The sequence below is a fragment of the Metarhizium album genome, assembly GCF_000804445.1.
Source record: "Metarhizium album ARSEF 1941 chromosome Unknown scaffold_32, whole genome shotgun sequence".
NCBI lineage: Eukaryota > Fungi > Ascomycota > Sordariomycetes > Hypocreales > Clavicipitaceae > Metarhizium > Metarhizium album.
In genome coordinates, this window is record NW_024467606.1 from 74,853 (window position 1) to 86,523 (window position 11,671).

The 11,671-nt window shown below is 57.1% G+C and overlaps 3 protein-coding genes across 3 annotated transcripts; all 3 read left to right on the forward strand.

The window, feature by feature from the left end:
- Window positions 1-657: 657 nt before the first annotated feature.
- On the forward strand, window positions 658-2,934 carry MAM_07505 (Cyclin B, G2/mitotic-specific; the record flags this gene model as incomplete). Its single annotated transcript, XM_040826303.1, has 4 exons — window positions 658-669; window positions 803-1,972; window positions 2,082-2,582; window positions 2,647-2,934. 4 exons carry the CDS (start codon window positions 658-660, stop codon window positions 2,932-2,934), a joined length of 1,971 nt encoding a protein of 656 aa, XP_040675665.1.
- Window positions 2,935-4,983: 2,049 nt separating this feature from the next.
- On the forward strand, window positions 4,984-7,237 carry MAM_07506 (Mitochondrial carrier domain protein; the record flags this gene model as incomplete). The annotated part of the gene is made up of 3 exons (XM_040826304.1): window positions 4,984-5,187; window positions 5,261-6,436; window positions 6,503-7,237. 3 exons carry the CDS (start codon window positions 4,984-4,986, stop codon window positions 7,235-7,237), a joined length of 2,115 nt encoding a protein of 704 aa, XP_040675666.1.
- Window positions 7,238-10,093: 2,856 nt separating this feature from the next.
- MAM_07507 (uncharacterized protein) lies at window positions 10,094-10,684 on the forward strand (the record flags this gene model as incomplete). The annotated part of the gene is made up of 1 exon (XM_040826305.1): window positions 10,094-10,684. One exon carries the CDS (start codon window positions 10,094-10,096, stop codon window positions 10,682-10,684), a length of 591 nt encoding a protein of 196 aa, XP_040675667.1.
- Between the last annotated feature and the right edge of the window lie 987 nt (window positions 10,685-11,671).

The window sequence follows — 11,671 nt, forward strand, 5'->3', positions numbered from 1 at the left end:
ACTCCCGTCTGGCTGGTCACCTTCGACACACCAGCCGTCCTCTCGCCAGAGCTGCAACGCACCGAGGCGTGCGTACAAATCCAAGCATCCCCCTCGGTCGGGCTGTCGGCTGTTTTTGTTTTGGCCCCTGCGAAGACGACGCTTTTTCCCCTTCTCTCCCTCCCACCTCTGCTCGCTCGTCGTTGATGCTTTTTCGGGCAAGGACGCCGCCCTCACCGTCGGCACTTGTGGACAGCTAGCTATCTTGCCGCAATCTGCTCTGGCTGAGACACCAGTCGACACGTCTGATCTGATCCGAGAGTCTCGCGTCTTGGCTCTTTGCAACGCTCGTTCCCGCTGACGCCCACCAGAGGACAACAAAAAGGCACAGGGGCCACTCGCCCTCGACATACCGTCATATACCTCACTGACTCGAACATTGTTTCCGCATTGAAGCGCCCCTTGTCCTTTTGCATGACAACATCGACGCCATCCGTTGCCAATCGTTGCCCAAGACGAGCGGATTTTACGCTTGCCTCTGCGCTGTGCTGTGCCGGAAGAGCTCGCCTGTCTGCGGCTCGCCTTCCTTGAGAGGAAAAAAGGGGACCTTGTTTGATATCTTTGTATACCTGTTGTTTTTCTTTGTGTGTCCTTGTCCATTTACCTTGTCCAGACATTATGGACGCCAGGGTATGTGTTGTGCATCGTTCCTACGCCGATTGGGCCTCTTGTTTTTTTTTTTTTTTTTCGCCGGCTGCTGGCTTGGTATTTCATTGCCCTTTGTATCGCCCACTTGGCTAACCTTTTTGTCTTCACACTTTAGCCATTTCGACCTCGCGGCGCCGAAAACGTCGTCCCTCCGCTGCATCAACGGCACAAGTCGACCGGCAACCTTGCCGTCATGGCTGCTGGCGCTGCCGCCGCCGCCGCCGCCGCCGTTGGCTTTCGAGGCCCTGCCAAGCGCGCGGCCTTTGGGGACGTGACCAATATGTCCAAGAACACGGTCGGCAGCCGTGACGACGCGAAGATGGTCAAGGCGCACCCAGTGACGGCTGTTTCCACGGCTGCCTTGATCAACAAGGAGAACGCCCCTTGCCATGCTGGTGGCAAGGACTCCTTCGCTCGCGGCCATGTACATGTACAGAGATCATCCAACGGCTTGTCGAGCAAACCCAAGATTCTAGTCGCGCCCGACGCGTGTAGAAAGTCGTCTACCGCGGCTACTCGGGAGGCGGTGCCTGCTACCTCGACTACCGTCGCGGCCAACTACTCACGCTCTAACTGTGTTGCACGGCCCCGGGCGGCACATGAATCAGACCGAGAGGTCATCTTGCCTTCGTTTCGCGCTTCTTTCGACGTTCCTCCTCTGCAGCCGCGCCATCACAAGAGCCAGCCTCACTTGAAGCAGCAGAATCAGCCTATCCTTCGCAGAACCCAGAGCAAGCAGTTTGAGAGAGCAGACTTTGCCTCTGACAAGGCTGCACGAGCTTCCGCTTCCGACTTGGTTGGCATGCCTTCTCGAATTGTTGAGGAGCACGCCTCTTGCGCTGATCTTCCGTGCTCTGTTGCTCCGCGCCAGCCCATTGAGGAGGTGAATCACGCTGCCTCGGAAGGCTATGTCGACCTGGCTTCCTCAAAACTTTGTCACATCTCCGAAGAGCCGCAGCACATTCCCGTGTCTTCCAGAGAATCGCACTCCCAGGCACTTTCAGAAGCCGAGGAATGCTGGGACGAGGATGATGATGAAGATTACGACGACCAGGATCAAGCCTACACCACCGCCCATTCCTTCCGTACTCAAAATCTCACTACCGGAGGCGTGACGACAATTCTTGCTCCTCGGCTGACCTCCAAGATACAACGTGAGCTGGAGGAAGCCAAGCTTGAAGTTCAACAGACTCGCTCCCTGAATGATATTGAAGAGGAGATGTGGGATGTCAGCATGGTTGCCGAATATGGGGAGGAGATTTTTGAATACTTGCGCGACTTAGAAGTAGGTCTTCCCCTATCAAATTGCGAGCTGGTATCGCGTTGCTGACGCCTCCCCCCACCCCGACTTCTAGATCAAAATGCTGCCAAACCCGCACTACATGGAGATGCAGACTGAAATTCAGTGGTCGATGCGTTCCGTCCTGATGGATTGGCTGGTCCAGGTTCACAACCGGTTCAGCTTGCTACCCGAGACGCTGTTCCTGACTGTCAACTATATTGACCGGTTTCTTTCTTGCAAGATCGTCTCGATTGGCAAGTTGCAGCTGGTTGGGGCGACGGCCATCCTCGTAGCCTCGAAATACGAAGAAATCAACTGCCCGTCTCTGGAAGAGATCGTCTACATGGTGGATGGCGGCTACAGCCCCGAAGAGATCCTCAAGGCTGAGCGTTTTATGCTCAGCATGCTCAGCTTCGAGCTTGGTTGGCCAGGGCCCATGAGCTTCCTCCGTCGCGTCAGCAAGGCCGACGACTACGATCTCGACACCCGTACGCTGGCCAAGTATTTCCTCGAGCTGACCATTATGGACGAGCGGTTCGTCGCGTCGCCCCCCAGCTTCCTGGCTGCTGGGGCTCATTGTCTATCGCGATTTATTTTGAAGAAGGGCGATTGGGTATGTTTCCTGTACTATGCGCAACTCTACCGCGTGGCCACTGCTAACCGACAGCTCGTCCTAGACCAAGGCACATGTGCACTACTCTGGATATACTTGGGCTCAGTTGAAACCCTTGGTCACGATGATGATTGAGTGCTGTGAGCAGCCCGCTCTACATCACAGCGCTGTGTATGAGAAGTACCAGGAGAAGAGATTCAAGGAGGTGGCGACTATCGTTCAGCACGCCTTGGATGCCGGGTTCACCTTGCCCCATCACTCGGTCCCCATCCGTCCCTTGCGCGGACAGACTGACGACTTTTCGGAGATGTTGCCGTACTCGAACGGCTTGTTGGTTCCCACTGAGGGCTGAAACGATGTGTCATTGACGGCGCATCAGGTCACGCCGCGACAAAGCCTGACTCGGCCGGCACACGGTGGTGCACACATTGGCGGATGTAGTTGCGTTTTAATAATCCACCAGGACGGTGGATCAATCATGCGGTCTATACCGAGATATTCACAAACCAATCCATCTTGGCGATTTGTTTGTCATTACGAGATTCATGACTTATTCCTACATATTTCTTATCGAGAACGGGCTACCACCCTCGCCGGGCTGCCGTTCTCGTGGCCTTGTTCTTGTCCTCGACTCTTTTCCTTTCTCCCGAGATCATTTTCGGCGTTTGCGGGCTGCTACTAGACGTGACTGGCTTGTTAAGCAGGGACACACGGCATCAGGGCGACGGAGTAATTTTTGGCACATTTGGCGGACGGTGCTGGTTTTTGTCGTGTTTTTTTTTCGTTGTTTGTCAGGTTGCGAGGAACAGGCATCAGAGAGATGAGGCGTGTTTGCAATGACTAAAAGCTGGCTGGACTCTGGATTCAGGGCAGAGAAAGGGGAATGCCTGGTCTGTGGAAGGAAACATTATCTCTGTATGGTTAATTTCTGCGAGGGGCATTTGTTTGTTTGTAGACTCTTAATGGATCGGCAGACTGCGCTGCATGAGCTTTTACCTGACGTGCGTCGCGCGTAAGTTGCAGCCGAGCCCGAGGATGGAACGGTGAACCTGCCGCGCACAACAGAGTACACGCATGCCTAAGTGCTTATGTACTTCCTAGGCGGGTATCTACTGGCAGGCCGGTACCTGAAGTACGTACTCAGGTACTTAGGCAAGTGCCCTCCATGCGTCAGCGTGCCACAGGGTCGGTGCATACCGTACGTCGTGCAGGCGGCGGGCACCTGGTCCTCTTGTCGCCCCCTGGACATGGATGGCTGTGGGCTTCTCATGTCCGAGTCCTCCGTACCGCTCCGGGCTGCGCGAATGGCATCAGTCCGTGTGCTGCGCAGGGACGGGGACGGCCATGTGCTTTGAGTACCTCGAGGGTAAGCAGGTACCTAGGTAGGTAAGTTCTCCGTACCTAGGTACTTGAGCACTCTTGGTGAAGCAAACGCAGGTGGACGGACTGTTCATAGCCGTCCCGATCTTCGGCCTGTCCTCCGTCCGCCGCGGCATGGTGTGGTGTCCGCGGACCGCTCGCGACTGGTCTGGCGGACCTGGCGGAACGTTGGTCCGTGGACGTCGAGGCGCTGGGAATGGCCGCAATGGCAGGAACGACCTTGTGCCACCCCTGGCAGCCCGCCCGCAGCCCGCAGCCCGCAGGGCCCAATCCCAATCCCAATCCCAATCAGGTGCAATTGCCACGAGCCAGTGAGGTTTGGCTGCCGACGCCGCATCTTCAATTGAGACGGAGAGAGCAAACTTTTTTTTTTCTCCCCATCGTCCCGAATCTTTTTGCGATTTTTTCAGGGGGTCTCGGCGTCAGCGACAACTCCCCTCTTGCATTTGGCATTGGACTCTTGCTGTACGGAGGCCGCAGGACTGGGTACGCGTGCGTACGTAAGCCGGGCTGTTTTCTGTCTTTATTTCTCCCTTTTCTGCCCCGTTCTCGTTCTCGAGTGACCCGTGTCACCACCCGTGTCCTCCCGAATCCACCAGCCAGCGAGACCAGCAAGACCAGCAAGACAAGACTATCGAGACACGACGCCGCAGCCCACGGTCCCCCCCCTTGGCCGATGATTAAACGACACGGGTGCCCGTTGATGTTTTAGTTCCGCAAAGCACGCGCCGCCTTTTGTGTGTTTTGCCTCGTGCAACCTCGTTTTCTTGTGGCCTCGCGAGGTTCGATCGAACCCAGTTTTGGTGCTTCTCTCTCATCTCTCTCTCTCTGTCTGTCCGTTTCCGCCATACATATTTTTTGGTCCTCCTCTGCGCCCTCAACGACGACCATCTGCCACATATCCTACGTATCCTCGGCCGAAGCGGATGCTTTCTTCGTGTTTGGCTTGCGATTCTCGAATATAATATACAACCATACATTTTTTTTATTTTTATTTTACCCTGTTTTTTAATATTCCACCATGGCAAGTCCTTCAACAATCGTGAAGGAGGCCGTCAAGGAGACCCTCAAGGGCAGTGGTGCTCCTGAAGATCCTTCTCACCAGCTGTCGGCGCAGAGCAAGGCGCGTTTCAATGCCCATGCTGCCAAGGACCCCGAGACCGGCGAACTGTACATGGGGCCCGAGGAGTTCATCAACGCCATCGCGCCCGAGACTGAGGACTACGTGAGTTGCTTCGCCGCTGCCCGATCGATCCTACGCCGTTGGCTCGGCTTACTGACAAAGACATTCGCTGCAGCACAAAATCAAGAGAGACCAGTATTCAATTCTCTTCCGCGTGGCGGACAACAAGGACCGCGGGCGCCTGAGCCTGGCTGACTGGGGTGTCTTTGAGAATCTTCTCATGAAGCCCGATGCCGAGTACGAAATCGCATTCCGCCTCTTCGACGTCGACCGCACTGGCGACGTGAAATATGACGACTTCCGCAGACTCTGCGAGCTCAACAAGGGCCCCGACAACCTCCCCTTTGACTGGGACTGCGAGTGGGCGAAGCTGTACATTGGCAGCAAGAAGAAGCGCCATAACCTCAACTACCCTCAGTTCTCGCAAATGTTGCGCGGACTCCAGGGCGAGCGCATCCGACAAGCTTTCCAGCTGCTTGACAAGGACGGCGACGGCTACATCGAACCTGACGAGTTTGCGCGCATCATCCTCGAGACTTCCAAGCACAAGCTCTCCGACCACCTTCTCGCTAACCTGCACACCCTCTGCAACATCACCACCGGCAGCAAGATCTCCTATGCCAACGTTCGCGCGTTCCAGAACATGATCAAGGAGATGGACCTGGTCGAGCTCATTGTGCGACGCGCCATCTCCAGGAGCTCAGACGGCAAGATTACCCGCTCCGAGTTTGTCAATGAGGCGTCCAAGGTCACGCGCTTCTCGCTCTTCACCCCCATGGAAGCCGATATCCTCTTCCACTTTGCCAGTCTCGACGAGCCCTCGGGCCGTCTGGCCCTGAGAGATTTCGCAAAGGTACTCGACCCCTCGTGGAGGAGTCCCATGTACGACGTCGACGAGCCGACTGCCCCCGCGGCCAAGAGGAGCTCCCTCTTGCAGAGCGTTCTGGAGTCGACCTACAACTTTGCGCTCGGCAGCGTGGCTGGTGCTTTCGGCGCCTTCATGGTGTATCCCATTGATCTGGTCAAGACTCGTCTTCAGAACCAGCGAGGCGCACAGCCCGGCCAGCGACTGTACAAGAACTCGATTGACTGCTTCCAGAAGGTGATCCGCAACGAGGGTATCCGCGGCCTGTACTCGGGTATTTTGCCACAGCTCGTCGGCGTCGCTCCGGAAAAGGCCATCAAGCTGACCGTCAACGACTTGGTGCGAGGATACATGACAGACAAGCAGGGTCGCATACCCCTCAGTGCTGAGATTATGGCTGGTGCCAGCGCTGGCGGATGCCAAGTTGTGAGTTTCAACGACAGTTTCTCGATCCGCAAAGTGGTCCGGCAAGAAGGCTAACACTCTGCTCAGGTCTTCACCAATCCCCTCGAGATTGTCAAGATCCGACTGCAAGTTCAGGGCGAGGTTGCCAAGTCCGTCGAAGGCGCCCCAAAGCGGTCGGCCATGTGGATTGTGCGCAATTTGGGTCTGGTCGGCCTGTACAAGGGAGCTTCAGCCTGTCTGCTGCGCGACGTTCCCTTTTCGGCCATTTACTTCCCTACGTACAGCCACTTGAAGAAGGATTTCTTCGGCGAGTCGCCGGCCAACAAGCTGGGCGTCGTGCAGCTTTTGACTGCCGGCGCCATTGCCGGCATGCCGGCCGCGTACCTCACGACGCCGTGCGACGTCATCAAGACCCGTCTGCAGGTCGAAGCCCGCAAGGGCGAGGCATCATACACCGGTCTCCGACACGCGGCCAAGACCATCTGGAAGGAGGAGGGCTTCACCGCCTTCTTCAAGGGTGGTCCCGCTCGAATCTTCCGATCGTCCCCCCAGTTCGGCTTCACCCTCGCCGCCTACGAAGTTCTGCAGACGTTGCTGCCCATCACCGGCGGCAAGAAGGAGGACAAGATGGCTGGCGTCGGCGACGTCATGCCCACCGTCGCCAAGGGCCGAAGCCTCGACTCGTCGCCGTTTGCTCGTAGCCGGAACGCCCTCAAGATCATCCTCGACCTGGATGAAGACTTTGGCCGATCCAAGATTCCCGACGCGAATCGCTGGAAGACTCTGCCCAAGGCCATGGGTGGCGGCGGCGCAGCTCAGTAAAGCGGAATGACGATTGCTGTTCACTTTGGCGTCAACACCGGATGACTTTTTTGAAGAACTGGCCGCTCTATTCTTAATTTGACCGACTAGAACAGTGTGTCAACTTCCCCCTTGTTGTGGGGAGGGGGGGGGGGATAACTATTTTAAACCGGCATTGCATCAGCCGAGGCGTTTGGGCGGAACACTGGCATCGTGGCGCATCTTACGTTTTTATCCAAGGTTTCAGCACCCCAACACATTATTTTTTTTCAGTATTTGCTTGTTGCAGTTTTTTTTCTTTCCAAAATCAATTCTTTATTCTCTTGTTGATTGACACGACGGGACAGACGGAGGTGGGAATCGGGGACTTGGGCTGGCTGTGTGTGCGCACTGGATAGATGAAGCTGGCGCGGATTCTTTCTGGATGTTGGCTGGCATTGCATAGGGTTAGATAAAAGAGGGACAGAGGGCGGGGAGCTTGAGCTCCTTGCTGGATAGAGGATAGACTACATGTTTCCTGTCCTGTCCTGTCCTGTCCGGTTCGGCTCGGTGACTGTACGTGTGCGCGGATGGCAGTCTGGGGTTTGGCGGCGTGTCTATTCTATTCACATGCCCATCCGCCCATCCATCTGTCTGGATTTACCGGGGTCGTCCCGTGACTCGGGCATGTTCTGGACACGTCCACCGAGGGCCGGGGTTGGGCGGCAAAGCATGGATCCTCTGTCGGGGGTTCTCACTCTGGTATCCCATGATGCTGTGCTGCACGCTGAACACTAACCTGCCAGGTCGCGAGACGAGGCTTTTTTGCCTTGACGCTCGTGCTCGAGGTCGCCGCTTCTGGGCGCCACGGGAAAGCGTCTGTTGTCGCGGCCAGGCTTCCGCCAACGAGCCACGGTTTTTGACAGTCCCCCGTGTCCCGTCTGTCCCGGGCGGCGTCGAATTTTTCGCGCTCCTTTGCGTCTTGCCAAGTGGCTCGAGGAGGAGTTTGAGGTCGATTGTGGTTTCCCCGTTTCCGACGCCGCCGTCGTTTCGACGCGACACAATGGCCACCGACGAGAACCAGAACCAGACCCGTCTGTCTTGCGGTTTTTGTCTTGGTTCTCAACCACGGCCGGCGCGCCCGTCTTTGAGCGTCTCGTTCAAGGAATGGCAGAAGCTTGTCTCGTCGTGGTTGGTGGCCTGGCCTGGGTGCGGGCTTGACTTTCTATATACACATGTGTGCACGTGGCTCAGGAGGGTGGACGCAGCGAGCGATTGCGGCAGGCCAGGCGGCCGTGGCTCTATTCCGGATTCTGCGGCACTTTGACGCCCTGGATCTCGGCAAAGGCGCTTTCCGGGGGGTGCGGACGATTCTCTTGTTTGTTTGCCTACGTGGTCACCCGTGTCTGTCCCGTGCAAGAGCTTGTAGGATGTAGCATGGGTCGGTTCGATACCGCCGACGGCGACGGCGTGTCTCCGTCGTCCTGGCGCATTTCCTCGGCGCGCCGCAGATGGATGCTCTCGCGCCGGGCCTCGACCATGACGCCGCTGCCGGCAACCACACCTGACCGGCGCCCTTGGTTACTGCCTCGCCGTGGCCGTGGACTTGAGAGATTCGACGCCGTGCTCGCTCGCACCGTGGAGAGCATGTCGTGCGTGCTCCTGCTGACTGACGGGTTTGCCTCAAGACAAGAAGAATGCTTTCCTTGGCCGTTCGTCCTCCCTGCACAGCCGCCGAGGTGACTGGCCCCTTTGGTCGGATCCTCTCCGTCTCGTGCGGCCTTTTCGTCTCCCCGATGCGATGGATGCGCTGTTGGCATCCCACACATGGGCGTCTTGCCCCCAGGCCAGACGGGGGCGCGTCTCGTCGACATCACCACAGCCAGCACCGGCTTGTCTCGTCGATTCGTATCCCGTCAATCAGTTATAGAAAATACATGTTGCGCCGCGTCCGCGTCACCATATTCGACCCCGTGGCGTCACCCACGCAGTAGCGATGCCCGCCGTGACATGGTGATACACTCTGCTGCACGCCCACTTGTCCTTGTCTGTGTTCTTCCCCTGAAAACGCTCCCACGAAGTACACGAGGCCGAGACAACAGTCACCTCGGGCGTATGAGCTCCTCGTGCTGCTGCTCAGATTGCCCTGCTGCGACCCGAGGACGCCACTTCACCCCTTGCGCGATACGCTTTGCGACCAAATCATAGGGGACAGGAAAGACAGAAAAACCTCCGACGGCGAATCGCGTACCTGAATAAGGGAATGCGCCAGAAAGTCCTGATGGCCCGACAGGGGCCCGGCCGACTCATCTTGCCCCGATGAGGCCAACTCGGACAGTCTCGGAACGGCCTTGTCCCTTTTTCTTTGGGGGGGGGGGGCCAACAATGACAGTCGGTGTGCGGAAAGAGGTCAGACAAGACAGACGGACGGGACTCCAAGACATGCCTATTGTGGTTGTATGCATTCGATGCGAGGGAGATGGCAGTCCCCAGATCAGCACGCCAGCAACGCAGCTGCGCTGCGTCTTCTCGTGGTCCAGCGCCAGCGGGTGAAAAACAATGTCTTTCTTGCCAGCCAGCCAGCCAGCCAGCCAGCCGCGTTGCGGACATTGGTGTCGGCCTCTCCCGCAAGGGGTCGGAGGGTTTCGAAATGCATCCGATGGCAGTGTCTGGCGTCCGACTCGCTTGCCGTGGCGCCGTCACGACAAGCCCTGTTTGTCGGGTTATAAAAACGTCTCGATGGCCCCGTCGGAGGTGGAGGGCAGACAGACAGACGTGCTGGCAAGCTTTCCCTCCTTTCTGGTTTGCGACCACAGCGAAGGTACTTACTTTTTCCTATCTTTGCTCCTGCTACACGTTCGCTTATAGACTCGCCTGCGGGTTGTGTGGAAATTGGAAATGCGTCGCTCCATGTGCGTTGTCCTCGTGGCCTGTGTCGTTGGCACCTCGTTGGCTGCGCCTGTCGACGCTGGCGGGCTTGGGGGCCTTGTTGGTGTTTTGCGGAATGGGGTCCTCGGGAAAGGCGGGCTTCCGCTGAGTCTTGGGAGGAGGCGTGTCGGTGGTGTCGGCGAAGCTGTTTCTGGAGGAGGCATGAGAGACGGCGACGTCGCTGATGGTGTTGGTGGCACGGTCGAACGTGTCGCCGGGGGCGCGGCCGAGGAGACGCCTGAGGACATAGCCGAGGACACGGCCGAGGACATGCCCAAGGACATACCCAAGCACCTATCCAAGGACATATCCAAAGACATACCCAAGAACCTCCCCGTCGAGGACCTCCCCTTGGTGGGCGGTGCTGCCGCTGCCGCTACCGCTGCCGCTGCTCCTCTTGTTGGACAAGAGAGAAAAGACGCAGCCGGCTCTCTCGACGGCCTCACACACCACAAGACCCCCAGTGTCGGAAAGGACCTTGATCTCCCTGCCATCTCCAATCACCTTCCACGTGGAGGCGGTGCCGCCTTGCCTGTTCCTGGACCTGCTGCCCGTCACTGATCTTGTCGGAAACCTCCATGGACACGGCGATGCCACTAGACGCCCGTCAGCAACCGGATTCATTGTGGATGGAAAACGTGGACCCTACGCAGAGCGGCTGGCTGGGATGCCAATTCGGCATGGCCGAGAACTTCATACATGTACGTATTCGGAGCAGGATGGCGGAGAGAGGTGTTCTCTGAAATGGGGATACTTGACCAACTCGATGCTGTGGTTTCAACGACGGCGACTTGGGGGTGTTCAATGCGTGTCAGGGATATACAATCCATGGCTGCAGGGACAGGGCCGATGTACGTGTGTGCTTATTTCGGACTCGTGGCTGGTTGACGCTGGTTCTGGCCGCTTGACGAGCGCCGGTGTCGGCAAGTAGGTATCCCAAAAAGACTGCAGGCAAAATATATTGTTGGCGACCTGCTTACATTGAACTCGTCTGTCGTTTTCCTCCCTGACCCTGTAAAACAGGGAGACTGTGTAGCTGTCCAATCTATATGTAGACACAACCAAGTCTTGGGATTGAGAGGACCAAGAGTCGGAGACGTGCTGCAAAGACACAAGTGCCCCCTTCTACGAGGTCAGCCTGATGGGGACGAAAAAAGGCGGGCAGGACGTATTCAAAGGCCATGGCCATGGTGCGCGCAGTCCGCCCCCCGAAATATGACCAGTCGCAACGCCGATGAAAGAGCCAGCCTGGAAGAAATACATGGCGCAAATCGCAAGCCTTCACGAGGTCTTCGCCAGGCACTTGATGGTCCAATCCCTGTGTCATCATGAGCAGGTTTCCTTTTTTCTCCGATACGGAAATGCTTACAACAAAATTCCTCGCCTTGTAATAGTCTCCCATATAGTCTCTCAAGTCGCGCTGCGGTGTGACCAGCTTCCTATGCTTTTCCGCAGCTCTCATATTATGTGTCCACCTGTCAGACTTTTCCTACTTTGTCGTGATTGCAAGTCGTGCCGGAGTTGCCCAGGGACGGCGAGAACGTCCTC